General features: G+C 46.7%; 1 protein-coding gene across 1 annotated transcript in view; it reads left to right on the forward strand.

Moving 5' to 3' along the window:
• LOC147663541 (1-phosphatidylinositol 4,5-bisphosphate phosphodiesterase beta-3-like) overlaps window positions 1–15,401 on the forward strand; it is a 192,045-nt gene that overhangs the window by 80,861 nt on the left and 95,783 nt on the right. The window contains exons 10-11 of the mRNA XM_086950377.1: window positions 11,318–11,479; window positions 11,974–12,073. Of these exons, the coding sequence (XP_086806503.1) occupies window positions 11,318–11,479; window positions 11,974–12,073 (262 nt within the window). The remainder of the gene's footprint in view (window positions 1–11,317; window positions 11,480–11,973; window positions 12,074–15,401) is intronic.

A 15,401-nucleotide genomic window follows, 5' to 3' on the forward strand; every position in this document is an offset into this window, starting at 1 on the left:
GTAAGTGTACCCGCATTGACCCACTATAATGTGGATCACCAAGTTGCATACGTTTACGCATGTCTATAAGTGTTTGGAAGTCATGTCTTCTTGTAATGAACATAGGATATTGGAATGTTCCTGTGTCCAATGTTTGACTGAAAAGTCAGGTTTCATTAATTCATAGAAAGGTTTTACTCTTTCTGCGTAATCCAAAATGTATGTCCGGCCGAAATTGTGGAATCCCAGTATTGATTGTACATTTCTCAATGTTTTTGGAGGTTGGAGCAGCGCACAGTAGTCTAAAAAGTTAGCTGCCTGGCTTTTCTCTTCACTTGAAAGCTTGTATCCTAAAAACAGGACACTGAGGTGGCCTAGTTTTGATTTTTTAAAGTTAAATTTGTAGCCCTCCGAGGCGAATTCAATAATAATGGTGCTCACCCTGGTCAAGTGCCTCATTAAGTGATTGTCAGTCAGATAAATTTCATCCACATAGGACAGTGCTTCCTCATCAAAGTTTTAGAGTAACTCAGTTACACTTGCTGAGAATACCCCCGGGCTATTCTTATACCCTTGGGAGAGTCGACAGAATTGCCCCTGAGACACTAACGCTGAGAATGCGGTCAAATACCTGCTTTCAGGCTCTATATTTTGGCAGAATAAATCCATTTGAGAGATCACGTGTTTTGTATTTTTTCTGCACAATGTTATTCATCTATACGCACTGTGTGCATTTTGGGCAGCGAATGTCTTTGTGCAAGTGTTTAAATGTCTGTAATCTAAAACTAGACAATATGAATTATCTGGTTTTGATACGGGCAACAAAGGATTGTTCAGTGGTGAGGTGCAATTTTCGATCACCCCTTGGTATTCAAGTTGATCTAAGATCCTCCTGACCTGTTTTTTAGCTTCTTGCTTTATAGGGTATTGCTTCTGAGCATTTGTTGAAACTTTTAACAGGATCACATGGTGGGTTGAGTCCTCATCTCACCCTGCATGATTTTTATATAATGCTGGAGCTAGGGCTACAGCTAACTCCCGTGCATATGCATGTTGAGATGTTTGGGAACGAGATCGTAGAATGCTGGAAAAATGATGTTTTCCCCCTAGGGCACTCCATAACAAATGCTGGCGGCCAATCTTGTTCTGCTAATAGGATGTCATGCCTAGATGACAGATTTTCCCAAAATAGACCCTTAACTTTCCTGGGCTTGTCCCCATCCATTTGAAGTGTTATCTCGTGTAACTTATGTGGAACGCTCACCCTTGTGTCTGGTGTTTCCACCGTGATGTAATCATTCAAGCCCACTGTCACCAGAAATTCCTTCAGGTTCTGGCTAGCTATTGTTACTTCTGCCGCACTGTCTAGCATCGTCAGAGCCCATTCCCCGTTCAGATGCTGCTTCCTCAGTATTCTGAGCATGTCTGATCTTCAGGCCTGCAAATTTCTTTTTTCTTAAATTGAGGTTTTGATTTTGGCTGGTCTTCTTTTTTGGAAGTATAGTCTTGAGCGTGTTTGCCAAGCAAAAGGTTTTATAAAATAGAGTGGAAAAGCCGTCCGGACCCAGGGATTTGGCCCCCTTCAACCGTGCTATCGCTGATATGACCTCCTCTATGCGATTGGCGGCATCTAAAGTGTTAGCCGACGATTTAAACAGAGGAGTAATAGCACAAGAATTTAAATAGTCCTCCGTACCCCGTGGGCTAGTGTCTCCCCTTGTGTAAAGGCACTGATAGAACTGACGGAAGGTGTCGACAATGAGGGAGTCAGTGTTTTGTTCCACCGCCTGTAGATCCTGAATGGATTGGATAGCTGACATCTGTGTTCGTGCCCTTAGCCTATGTGCCAACATCCTCCCTCCCTTGTCTCCGCTAAGGTAGAACTTATGTCGCAAACGCAGGAGGGCATGCTCTGCCCTATCCAAATCTGAGTGTTTCAGCATGCGCCGCTTTGTTTTCAATTCCCTCCACACTCTTGGGGCTCCCGTCCGCTTGTGCTCTGCTTCAAGGGCTCCCACCTCCCTCTCCAACTCTGCACGCTTTTCTTTACGTAACCGCGCAAAGGATGCTGCGATCACAATGAACTCGCCCTGCACAACTAATTTCAAGGCTTCCCATACCTGCGCAAGAGAAGTGCACTCTTGGTCGTTGTCTGCAAGGTAGTGAACTATAGTGTCCCAGATTAGAGTAGTGACTGAGTGCAGAAGGGAGTCGCGAAGACGCCAGCCTGGCGGTGGTGGACGCTTGCCATGGGAGGTCAGCAACACTGAGATGAGGGCATGATCCGACAGCTACCGGGGAGTGATATCTGCTATGTGTAAGTGGGGGAGGAGAGAGGACGTGGCTAAAAAATGATCTAAGCGTGCATAGGTTTTGTGCGCTGCGGAGTAGTAGGTGTAGTCGCGCTCATTAGGGTGCTGGGCGCGCCACACATCGCTCAATCCACCATCAATCAACCATTGCTTCCCACCCTGCGACAGTGCACCTGCCTGATGTGATTGCTGCTCTGACATATCCATCCCTGGATCCATTACTACATTCTGGTCATCACCTACTAATATTGCCGCATCTGGAGATGCAAGAACTTCAGAGAGGGCTAAGCGCAGGAAGGGTTCTTGTCATTCGTTCAAGGCATATAGTGACCGTACTCTTTTTGTGCCCCACCCCCCATTGTATGCGGACAGCCAGGAACCTGCCTTTAATGTTGACCACAAGAGAGAGTACTTTGCAGTGTGAGCGCGCCCTAAAAAGGATTGCCATCCCATGTTTCTTAGCTGGACCTGAGGACCACAGTTGCAGCGGAAAGCGCTTATCCTTCATCCGCTTAGTATCTTTGGATAGCAGGTGGGTTTCTTGAAGCAGACATATATCATCCTCAGCATTTTCTAAGAGTGAGAGTATTGCAGAGCACTTAACTGGGCTATTTAACCCTCTGACATTCAAACTTACAATTTTTAAATCCCTACCCATAGTATCAAAGGGAGGAAGAATAGGCATCTAGCTGCCCAACGCCAATAGTACTAGGACCACAAGGAGTCAATGACCTTGGGCCAGATACCCGCCCTGCCTGCCTGAGAACTGATGCGGAGCCCCCAAAACCAGCCCAAAATTCCCACAGAACCCACTTCCATAGCAAATAATGCAATAGAACATAAAAAGGAAGAAAACCTAAAAGTCGAATACAGTGACAACAGTCGGTCTCGTGAGTCAGATGTTTAGGGGGACATGTCGCCATCCTAGATCAAGTCATGCACCTGGTACAGAGCAAGTCCACCGTAAAAAGGTGAGTGATGACACTACTCCTCGCCAGACTACTCCCCTCCTCTGGCGTCGATATATAAGCCCACCTGATGCCAAACGTGTGTAGCTCAAGGGACACCTTTATTATCTGTCACCTGCGCCACCGATGTAAGGGCCGCCTCCCTCTCCAGCATTCTAGTGGAAGTGTCCGGTTTTGACGGGGGGTGATCTCCCAACGCGCTGCCAGTCAGGGGAGCGCCTGCACCTCCTCGTTGGAGAAACGTTGTTCCCAGGCGGGGTAGGAGGCTGCTCCACTCCCAATACATCATAAGTGACTTCCAAAGAGCGAATCTGCAGGAGCGTGCCTTGGTGCTTGAAGAGGAGGCGAAATGGATGGCCCCATGAGTAGGAAACACCTTGTTCCCAAAGATGGTTAGTGATGGGTTTAAAGTCCCTACGTTTGATCAAGGTGGAGGCCGCCAAATCCTGGAAGAGTGCAGGCTGATGACCACGGAACTTCACTGGGTTGAGATCCCGGGCTTTATGAAGAATTCGCTCCTTAAGTTGAAAATCGTGGACACAGACAAGTATGTCCGGCGGGGGAGCTTTAGCACCATGTGGCAAGCCAACACGGTGAACAAAATTCAACTGTATTTCCTGATCCCCGTCCTCATCCAAGATATGATGAAAAATGTCACAGATGTAAAAACAAAGGTTATCGCCTTCTCCTTTTCAAGGAACCGCCCGGATTCTGATGTTATTACTCCTGGATCGGTTTTCTAAGTCCTCAGCGTGGGCCTGGACATCAAGATTCTACTCCATGAGGCAAATCACATCTTGCTGGAGTTGGTGGAGATCGTCCTCTCGTCCTATGTCGTGTTCTTCCAAGGTCGCCACTCGCTCTCCAATGGCGTCCACATCACGCCGAACTTCTCTTAGGTCAGAAGAGAGCTGGGAGCGGAGCTCCATAATGTCCTCCTTTATGGCCGAGAACAGTTCGACCATAAAAGCTTTGGTCGCCGGCGAATCATTGTCATCGAGTTGCGGTGATTTAGATTCCGTCTGAGAGGCGGAGTGGCTCGCCGGCTTCTGCAGGAGATCTTTCAGGGGCTTTTCCTTTCTGTTCCTGGAAGAAAACATGGCGCCTCAGGCAGGGGTCTAAGCGCAGCCGAGCGCAACCAGAGCAGGGCAGCAATAAGAGATATCGAAGACACTTAGGAGATCAACCCCCGCAGGGCATGCCGGGTTGTTATGTGATAAAGGGCGGACAGTGTCGGGCTCCATGAGGAACACAGTTGGAGCCTATCCGTTGCGGGACCAGGTCGTGATATCCAGGCAGTGAGCCACAGGCCTGCAGCACCTCGGTGCTAATGTGGCTAGCAAGGGAAGACCTGTGCCCAGGGCTCAAAAGGGGGCATATATCATGAGGGGGGAACTCCTACGCTCGCTCCCACTGCCCCGCCCCTCACCACCAGAGTGGAACCTTGTGTGTGGGCTGCAGCTGGGTCAGGCCTCCACCAGCCAGTCGAGGGACTCCGTTGATCCCAGGTCCCCCTTCAGTTAACATATAAAGTAGCCCACTCCCCAGCCAGAGGTCCACAAGGGGAATACAACCCCTGAAGGTGCAGTAGAATGGCGGGGGAGGGGCCCCTAGAGACAGGGAGCACCCCCCCCGGTGTATGAAGCCAACCCCCTGCTCCCGCCGTCACACCTCCGCACCACACTGCGCCATCCGCCGATACACGGACCGAGCCACTCCACTGGAGGCCAGGCGATAGCCCTCCACCACCTGTCTTCCCCAAACAATGCTTATAGGGAAGCGGGGCTGCAAGGCCTCACTCGAAGCAGTGCGCAGTATTGGCATCCGCACCGGGTCACACAGGCGAAGTCAAGTATAGGGGCAGAGAACTGCCACCTGCCGACCCGCGGGCCAAGGGCAGGCGCAATGCTCCCTGCCACGCAGATCACCAGGCCCCAGCTCCGCAACAGGGTCCAGGACAGCTATCTGGGATTGGCAGTCTCGTAGAAGCCAAGTGTAGGGGCAGAGAACTGCCACCTGCCGACCTGCGGGCCGAGGGCAGGCTCAATGGTCCCAGCAGCGCAGATCTCCATGCCCCAGCCCCACAACAAGGCCCAGGCTAGCTATCTGGGATCGGCAGTCCCTTAGAAATCAAGTGTAGGGGCAGGAAATTGCCACCCGCCTATCTGCGGGCCGAGGGCAGGCCCAATGCTCCCATCAGCGCAGATCACCAGGCCCCAGCACCACAACAAGGCCCAGGAAATGGCCATTTAAGGGGCGGTTTCCACACTCATGTCAGCCACTCAGGCCGCACCGCTACCAGGAGAGCACGCAGCGTGGCCTCCAAAGCTGAGCCCAGCCCCCAGCAAACAGGATAAAAGCCGAGCCTACTTGTCTGCCAAGCGGGGGCACAGGCACCGCCGCAATTAGCAATGCTACCCACGTGTAGCCAGTGGGGCCCACTTGCCACCTCTAGGGATGTGATGCCGCACCGTCTGCCGACACACGGACTGAGATCCATACCCAGAGGACAGCCACCCCTCCGCTCCTCACCTCAGCACTCCTGTGCCCCGGGCACCTCGGCCCCGAACAGCAACGGTGCGGGAGCTATCAGACGCTCACAGAGGGTCCGCTTGCTGCCCAACTTGCAGAAAGGTCTGCATGCGCCATGCACTGCCGGGCCTCCCGCGTTCTGGGATCCGACGCGCCTCAGCCCGGCCGTCTTCTTCAGCACCACAAAATGGCGCCCGCCACGCGGGCCCCCTCTCGGCACTCGCCCGGCAATTCCGCAGTTCGTGTTCTCAGTCAGCCGGCCCTGTCGCTGCTCTCTGTATGCTGCCGGGCACCTCACCAAGTAGCTGGGGGCACTGCGACACGAAGATCCACGGCAGCAGCAGCACTCCGCTAGGCCCCCTGGGCCGCAGCAAGGTCTGGGCAAACAGCCCAGACAGATGCAGAAAGTCACCACAGATCGTAAAGATCAGCACACTGCCGGTGGTAGAGGATTAGCAGGTACTGCCACGCTCGTTGTCCAGCGCGGATGGGCATCAGTAGGGGAGATATACAAGGCTTATGGTAGGTGGCGCCGGAGGGACAGGGAAACACGTCCTACCTCGTCGCCATCTTGGCCACACCCCCCCCTCTTCTGTTTAGAAGAAGAAGAAGCAGGTGTCCGCTTAGAAGTGTCCTTTTCAGGACTGCCCATCAGTTGTGGTTTTAAAACTTTCCCTCCGAAACTGTCTCTGCCTAATTCTGCATATGCAGTTTCAATTATTTTGGGTAGTTCGTGTTGTTGATCTAATGGATCGAACTCCCTTAGGCATTGGCGAAATGTCGCTGACGCTGCTTTCCCTTTAATATTAGCCAGTATTATGACTGATACCTGTTCGTAGTTATTTAATAACTTCATCCCTAAGTTCAGAGCAGGCTCTGCTCTGTACTCATTCTGTATTGGTTTTAATACATCCGGTATCACCGTTCATGAACGAATACCATGTATCCTGGTATATATGGCAGCAAAGACTGTACCCGAAGTGGTACAATCCTCTAACTATTGTGTTATCCCCATGGGCAAGCTGATTTTTAACATTGTGTTTTTCAAATGTGGTAGTAGTTATAAATACAGCCTCGAGCGGAGTTATTTTCTGAGCTACCCAGAATGCTATTTGTTCACGTTTCGCGGGCATTTTGCCCATTACTGCTTGTAATGTTTTTGGAATTATTTTAGTTGGTGTACCCTGGGATTGAGTACCATTAGTTCCAATTGTTGGTTGGACTGTGAAATTTCTCAAGACGTATTGAGTCAAGTTTCTGTAGATTCTAATTAGATCTTTGTGTTGTGTGAGTAAGTCTGGTTGTAGCATTGTTTCAATGTCAGGATGTGGTGTGTAGCCTGCTAGTACAGGCCATGTTGCCCCGTCCCCTTTAAGCGGGCCTAATCTTACTCTGGTTCTTAAATGGGGTAGGGCACCTTTAAACCAGTAAAAATGTTCCTGGTACTTGAACGGAACCCCTAGGTCCTCGCAGGGACCATATTCCGCTGGTGCATCTCCCTCTGTATAAGAGTGAAATGTGTGTGTTCTAGCATCTGCTTCTGGGAATGTAACCCACAGATAGAATACCTCTGTTTTGTTTGATTTGTGTGCCTCAATCCCAAAGGTTACTAAGCCACCCCTAGGTGTTAAACCATGTTTTAGTGGTTTCAGGGTGATAGTATGTCTAAAATTTGGTGGAGTGAGAATTCCATCCACCTCTTCTTCTCCTGAGAGGTGCAAATCTATAACTACGTTATTTTCAGCCCAAGTCTCAGTCATTTTGAACGAAGAAGTTTGTTCAAGCGAACTAAGATAAGGTGTTATGCACAATTTAGGAACACTATGTCCTTCAAGCTTAATTAACCAGCAGCCAATAAATAGGATATTTCACCTACTCAGCTGTGGCAGAGTTTGTGCCCACCCACTCCAGAAGTCTCTGGTGTTTGTGAGTTGGGGTCTCTGAGAATAAGCATGACTGAACTACTCCGATTCTACTGTTAAATAAGTGCCATATCAACGTTGGTGGCGCCATGTTGTGTAGTTCCAGTATTCAGCACACTCTGGAATCCATTGACATTGCCTCCAGAGAAATTTACACTGGCTTCCTTCTGCATGCCCTTCATGTCTCAAAGTCTCTGGCTTTAGACTGGAGGTTCGACATAACCTTATCAGCCTAGGGTGAAGCTTCAGATTAAAAGAATGCTTGACAACAATAAAGAAGATAGAGTGCTAAGGCCATGGGTATTCTGCAGACCCAAATCCATAGGTATGCCTTTCTCAAACTGGAATCAAGAGGAGATGCCAGCCATCGACTCCTACCCAAAGTCAGGCATGCAGCGATATTAACAACATAAGTCCTTTTAAGATTGCCAGTGACCAAAGTCTTTTAGCAAAGATCTACCTCTAAAACATTACCCACAATGCTCTTAACCCCCAACTCCCACCCCAATTGGGCAACACCAGTCCGAGGGTGGTTGGGGGGGGTGTAAGGGTCTTTCCTCTGCAATGGGGGAAATAACCTTGGACAAGTGGGTTCTCTTGGTGGTACAGCAGGGATACTGCCTGGAGATCCACATCATACCACCAAATAGATCACGCCATCGCCATGACTATGCAAGAGGAAATACATGCGCTCCTTGCCATACACAACATAGGTGGTGGCAACACACTAGCCTGCCAAAGAGTCTACTCTGTACTTTTTCTACCCCAAAAAGGATGTATCCCTGTGGCTTATCCTAGACCCATGCAGGACCTGCGCGTTTGGGTAACATAAACTGTGGGATTGGTGGCAGACTGGTTCCATACACCCCCCACCGAGAAATGTTAGCCTGTTTGCATATAAGCTAGTTTACAGTGCCACTAGTGTCTCCTCTTATCAGGGAGAGGTTCGTTTCTGGCAGCCTCAGAACATGACAACCCTGATCCCTGAATATAGTGGAAAAAATGTACTACTTTTCGCTCAGTCACTTGTGCACATTTAGTTTATCTCAGTGATGCACAGAATGAACAGTCTGGGCGTTTCAATAAAGTATTATTGAACAGTTGTTATTCTTGTGTAGAATATATGAGCTGTAACAACCATTAGACAGTAGAAGAGATATATGATTAGCAATACTATGAATATAAACCTATAGTGCAGTTCTACCATTGTGCAATTAGCATGAATAAATACATGAATATAAAATGCATGATAAAAGTGTGCATACTCCTACGATGCCTGTCTAGATGTACCAAAGTGAACATTGCATATGAGTAGGTGTGATAGCCAAGAATCCCTCTGGGATTTAGTCGAATTCCATTACCTTAAGTGTGAGAAATGTCGGAGCCCTTCTTGGTCTCAAGTTGGACACCCCGCAAGGGATGTTCAGACCACTGTCTGCTGGAGTGTCTGCATGCAGGAGCCTCAGCATCTCGGGTCAGTGAGTCTGCCTGAAAGTCTTGGTTCCCTCTAACTATTGCTAGCAAGAGGTGCTGTATTTATACAGAAAAGTATATAGAGTCCCTTTGTCCCTTGTTCTTGTGTTAGCCATTGTTGGGTATGAAGATGACGTGTCTGATGAACCTTGTGCGTAGATATTAGGAAGGTGGTGTATAGTCCCTGAAGGGTTTCCAAGTAGCCTTATGAATATTCATTCATACTGTGTCACTCTAAAGATAAAGTCATAGGACACTATTGTTCAGGGAAACCCTCCTTCTGCACCCAGGCCTAGAACTAGGTAAAAGGTTCAGTCCATAAAAGGTGTTCAATCCTTAAAAGACTTGTTACTGTTTAATGTAGGGGAGAGGATGTAGGTGAAGGGGTATGATGTTACTTGAGCCTATATTAGGTTACCTATATGAAACATAACACCCTATCAAGAGTCCTTGAGACACCGAGAGGTAGATGATCCCTGGCAGGTGTGATACTATTGCATACCATGCAATAATACAAGGGCTGCCCAACATCATCAGGTAAAACTACCCACCCAGAAGGACGAGGATGACTTCCTTGTAGAAACCGATCTAAAATAGTGTGTGTGGTCCATTACTTCCACATATTCAAGGAGATACTTGTGTCACCCACCAACAACTTTAAGTAGCCAAAGAAAGTCAGGTTGTGACCTGTGTAAATAAAAATAAAAGCTTGCACTAAATGATCCAGCTAATATCTGTGGACAAATTGTCTCTGACTCTTAGTTGTGCACGCTATCGATAAGAGCCTGCATACAGGCCATAGAAGACGCCCTTCCACCATACGGACTCTAAGCGAATCAATGCTGCATGAAAGAGGGCTGCGCTTGGGGCAGATACATACTAGCGTGCTGCCTGTTTGATGGGCTTCCTCTCCAATTATGACGAGAGGAGATGGTGGAGCTGGCAAAGCAACTACCATGAACTCACCGTAAAAGGAGACGAGTTGTTTCCAGTGGCAAAGACCATCAGCAATGCCAATATTGGAAGTGCCCTCCACAGAGCAGATACCACCACGGGGGTGTTAATACCAGCATCCTCCTCCATAGGAATTCCTGACTGGGTTTAGCCAGAGGTGCAACAGTATATCTCAAACACCCCTTTTGAATGACGATCATCTGTTTATTTACCAGGTCAACAAGATGCTGAAAGAAAACCTGCATGTCTTGGGGCTATGGGGCATTTTGTGGAGAGAAAGGTGCTGTGTGTCTCATACTTCCTATAATTTGGATACAAATACCTGAGCTTAGTAAAGGCCCCCACGTCCACTCCTCCATTTGGCAATTGATTCATTTATTGAAGAGAAAGCGCAGATAATATGCAAGGTTTGAAATAGGCAACACTAAGAGACATGCTCATATCTTAGGAACTAAAGAGTGACCCATGATTAGGGATTTCTTGTGTGCCTCAAGGCCCTCTAGTTCGTTCCCCAGTCTGGAAATTGGTACATTAATTTAAGAGGAAAGGCAGATAATATGCAAGGATTTAAATAGGCAATACAAAGAGTCACAAGTTCATATCGCAGGTACTAAAAAGTGATCCCTGATTAGGGATTTCCTGTGTGGCCTCTGGCGACCTAATTCACAATTGCTTTTAGGATATTTTTCTAAAAAAAGAGATACGTACTTAAAGTGCCTAATCCTTCCAAGGTTTTGGAGGGTATGCGACGTTTACAACGCAAGTGTTACAACGCCGTACCATTACCACGCGGTCATACCAACGAAAGTTGTTACAACGAATTGCGCTGGGTGGCACTCAAGGATAGTAAATCATTTAATTTACTATCCCAACACCTTCCCTACTATCCACGGGGACTGGTGTTGGAATAGTAAATTATTTTTTTTTAATTTGCGCCCCCCCAACGCAAGTCCTTGTAACGACTTGCGTTGTTACAACCACGTTGTAATGGAACGCGTTGTAAAAGTGTGCGTGGTAATGACGTACATCCGTTTGGGAGATGTGTGGACGAGGAATATTTTCCTTTAGTGATTTCACAGGGTGTTTTAGTACGATGAATTACAATTTAATTTCTGAAAAGTATTGAGAATTGTGGAACACCCATCCTGATTATGATAATCCCTTGTGCTCTTCTCAGATTATTTCCGGCCAGTTCCTCTCTGATAAGAAGATTGGCATTTATGTTGAGGTGGATATGTTTGGGCTTCCAATTGACACCAAGCGCAAGTACCGTACCAAGACATCGCAAGGGAACTCCTTTAACCCTGTCTGGGATGAGGAGTGCTTTGTCTTTCAGAAGGTAATGCACCATAAAAAACGGAATTTCTCTGTAACATCTAATACTCAATCAGTCCAAGATAGTTCTTATTATCTTATTCCTACTCTCCCATCGTACTGTGCTAGTTTTCTTGCTTCTTTCTTCTATTTCTGACACTTTCATTCCCTTCTCTAATCTCTCTCCCCCTATCCTACCAGATTGTTCTTCTTTCTTTCACTCTTACGATCTCCCTTTCAGTTTTTCTTGTTTCTCTGCATTGTCTCTTTTTTCTCAGTTCTAGACCTCGAGCTCTGCATGATGGATACTTTTCTTTGTGGGGCATCATACCCCTTCTGTCTGTCTTCCTGTCAAGTGTAGACTCTTTGTGGTGGTTAGCAGACTCCAACATCATCTCTGTCTTTTGTCTCTTTCTACAAGTAGGGCCCCCCTTGCCCTGCCTTCATCATCTTTCATATGTTTTCCATTCCCCATGTGGAGCCCTTGACCTGATCTTCTTTGTCCTGCTCATTCTCCAGGTAGTGCTACCGACGCTGGCATCACTCCGTATTGGAGTATTTGAAGAAAGTGGGAAATTTGTGGGTCATCGCATCCTGCCAGTGTCGGCTATCAGACCAGGTAATGGGAAGCAATTCGATGCTTTGGATCAAGTATGATGGTGTTAGTGATAGTTGTTGGCACTCCCTAAAAAGATCCAAGGAAACTTAAAGTAGCTTTTCATGAAGAATTTAATGTATGAATCAGAGTTGAAGCACAGCACATCATAACAGGTTCAGGTACAGGTATGGTAAATCAGTTGGCCTGGAATCTGGAACCCAGGATGTAAGATGCAGGCACGCATCATACATTCCAGGCAGCAGATCCAGACAGGGAAAGGCAATGGGACAGAACAAGGCAGAAAGAAAATACAACAGAATGCAACACATCTTACCCCCTAAAAAAAACATTAATCCAGATATCTGCTGGGAACACACTTTTGCCTATTGGAAACTTTAACTCTAGAGGCAACTGAGGAATCTAGATGAACAGAACTGGGAGAGGGCAAAAGGGGAAACGCATCAGGTCTCCTCAGGCAAATACCCTGAGTGGAGGAAGGAGAGAAACGTACATTTTCAGGATTGCAAAACTTAGCTACTCTGCGGACGTTCCATACCCTACCGTCTTGCGTGGCAACGCTATTTTTGAAGACTTTAACAATTTTGATAGGAGGGTAAAACTTAGAAAGACCCTTGACGAGAAAGCCAGGCTTTCTAATTCGTACCCAATCCCCCACCACAAAGTCATTATCTTTAGCTTTCATTTTGGAATCAAACAAGGTTTTCATTTGTAGTTGTTTGTTTTCAACCCGTTTGGCCACAGCAGCAAGGTCACAAACAGAGTTATTTACATCAAGTTTTACATCAAGTTTTTTAATCCACCAGGGACATATATCAGAAGGAGGCTCCCTACCCTTAAGGAGCCTGAAGGGACTAACACCGGTAACAGAGTGGGGGGTGATACGATATGTCCACAATCTTTTCCTCACAACATCCACCCAGTTATCATCAGAAGACTGCACAACATTCAAACAATCCTTAAGAACACGGTTAAAGCGTTCAACTTGGCCGTTTTCCCTAGGCTCATAGAGAGAGGTGGTGTAATGTTTGATACCACAAGCACTGAGGAATTTCTCAAAATCATCTGACACAAGTTGAACACCATTATCGGTGACACAGGTTTCAGGAAATCCTTCCCTGGCAAAGACTTCCTTAAGGAAAAGAATGACCGATTGAGAAGAAACAGAACTGACAAACTTTACTTCGGGCCACTTGGAGTGGTAGTCCACCAGAACTAAAGCATACCGAGCATTAAAAGGCAACTGTTTAAATGGACCAGATATATCAAAACCCACTTTCTGCCAGGGAAAGGTGGGCCAAGACACAGGCTTGAGAGGAGCAGAGGTCACATGAAGCATCTTATCACTGTTAACGCAATGCGAACAGTCTCTCACCAGCCTATCCACCATTTTGTCCACTCCCGGCCACCAAAAGCTCTCCCTAATTAGACGTTTCATCGATGACATGCCGATGTGACTCTGGTGGGCGAGAAGAAGAATCTTCTCTTGTAAGGATTGAGGTGGAATTAATTTACCAGACTTGAAGAGTAAACCAGAAAACACTTCAATTTCCGAAGAAACCTGGCAAAAAGGAGCTATATCTGGAGAAACACTCCTATGGGGTGGCCAACCATTCCTGACAAAATCAAACAGATGTTGGCAAACCACATCCTTGCCAAGTTCAAGAAACCATTCATCTTCCGACAATGATATAAACTCCTTGGAAACACAATCTCCAACAGAGGCAACAACATCGAGGTCAATATCCATCTTTGGAGACTCCTCACAAGGAAACCTTGAAAGAAAATCAGCAGTCACATTACATTTACCAGGAACATACACAATTTCGAAATCATACTCTTGAAGGCGTGAGGACAAACGGGCTATACGCGCAGTGGAGTTCCATCCACCTCCAGGAGATAAAATCCCAACTAAGGGTTTATGGTCGGTACGTAGTACAAAACGATTTCCCCAAACATAATTCCTGAAGTGCTCAACAGCCCAAATGCAGGCCAGAAGTTCCTTTTCAATTACGGAGTACCTTCTCTCCGTGGGAGACAAAGTCCTCGAGGAGAAGGCAACACACCATTCATCCTTACCTGATGACTGACTTAACACACTACCAATGCCATAAAGGCTGGCGTCAACAGTAATAATGCACTTTTTATTGACACAAAAGGACTTTAAAGTAGGAGCATTAACAATTTCCTCTTTGATTTGTTTAAAAGCTTGTTCCTGCTTCTCTGACCAAATGAATTTAGCTGAACTCCTAGTAAGTTCTCTGAGAGGTTCCATTTTGTTCGCAAAATTTTTGATAAATTTGCTATAATACTCGCAAAGTCCTGCAAATGAAAGTAACTTTTCCTTGTTGTCTGGGGAAGGAGCCTTAACAATAGCATCCACAAGGTTTTTTTTTGGTACAACTCCATCCCCAGAAAGCGAATGGCCCAAATAGTCTACTGTCTTACAAAAAAACTTGCACTTACTAGCTTTGATGGTCAAGCCAAACTTCTCCAACCTGGAACAAACCTCCCTAAGGTGACCATCATGCTCAGAGATATTTTTTGAAAAGACAAGAATGTCATCTTGAAAGCATTTGACGTAGACATTCAGATCCCTGAAAATGTGATACATTGCCCTCTGGAAAACAGAAGCGGCTGACGCTAGACCGAAAGGCATTCTCCTAAACTGAAACACACCATGGGGAGTGATGAAGGCGGTGAAATGTTTTGAGTCTTCCGTGAGCTCTATCTGGTGGTATGCAGACCTAAGGTCTAAAGTGGAGAACACACAGGCACCATCAAGCATACACAACATTTCATTTATGTTAGGTAACGGGTGACAATCTGTAACCAAACATTTATTTAACGCTCTCAGGTCCACACACAACCTAATAGTTTTGTCGGGTTTAATCGCCAAAACAATAGGCGAAACCCATTCGGAGGATTCTACCTCCTCAATAACACCTTCTTTAACCATGTTGTCAAGCATGACTCTGAGTTCCTCTCTGACACTGATGGGAACGCCTCTCAACTTCTGCTTCAGAGGCACAGTATTAGGTTTGACTTTGATTTTATGCATAAAACCAGTCAATTTCCCAAGTTTCTCGGAAAAGACTTTGGGAAAGGCGATAGATATCTCTTTAGACATGGATGCTAGATCATAGTCCCCATCAGTTATGGCAAGAACACATACAGGATCCTTTAACCTAGGATTTAACGAGATCCCCAACTTAGCTTGGTCCCGCCAACCTAGAACATTCACACCTTTGGACGCTACATACATCTTGATGATAGCTGAATTATTTTTAACAATAATGGGGACTTCTTTAAAACCAATAAAACTGATCTT

The sequence above is a fragment of the Lissotriton vulgaris genome, unplaced genomic scaffold (assembly GCF_964263255.1).
Source record: "Lissotriton vulgaris unplaced genomic scaffold, aLisVul1.2 SCAFFOLD_958, whole genome shotgun sequence".
NCBI lineage: Eukaryota > Metazoa > Chordata > Amphibia > Caudata > Salamandridae > Lissotriton > Lissotriton vulgaris.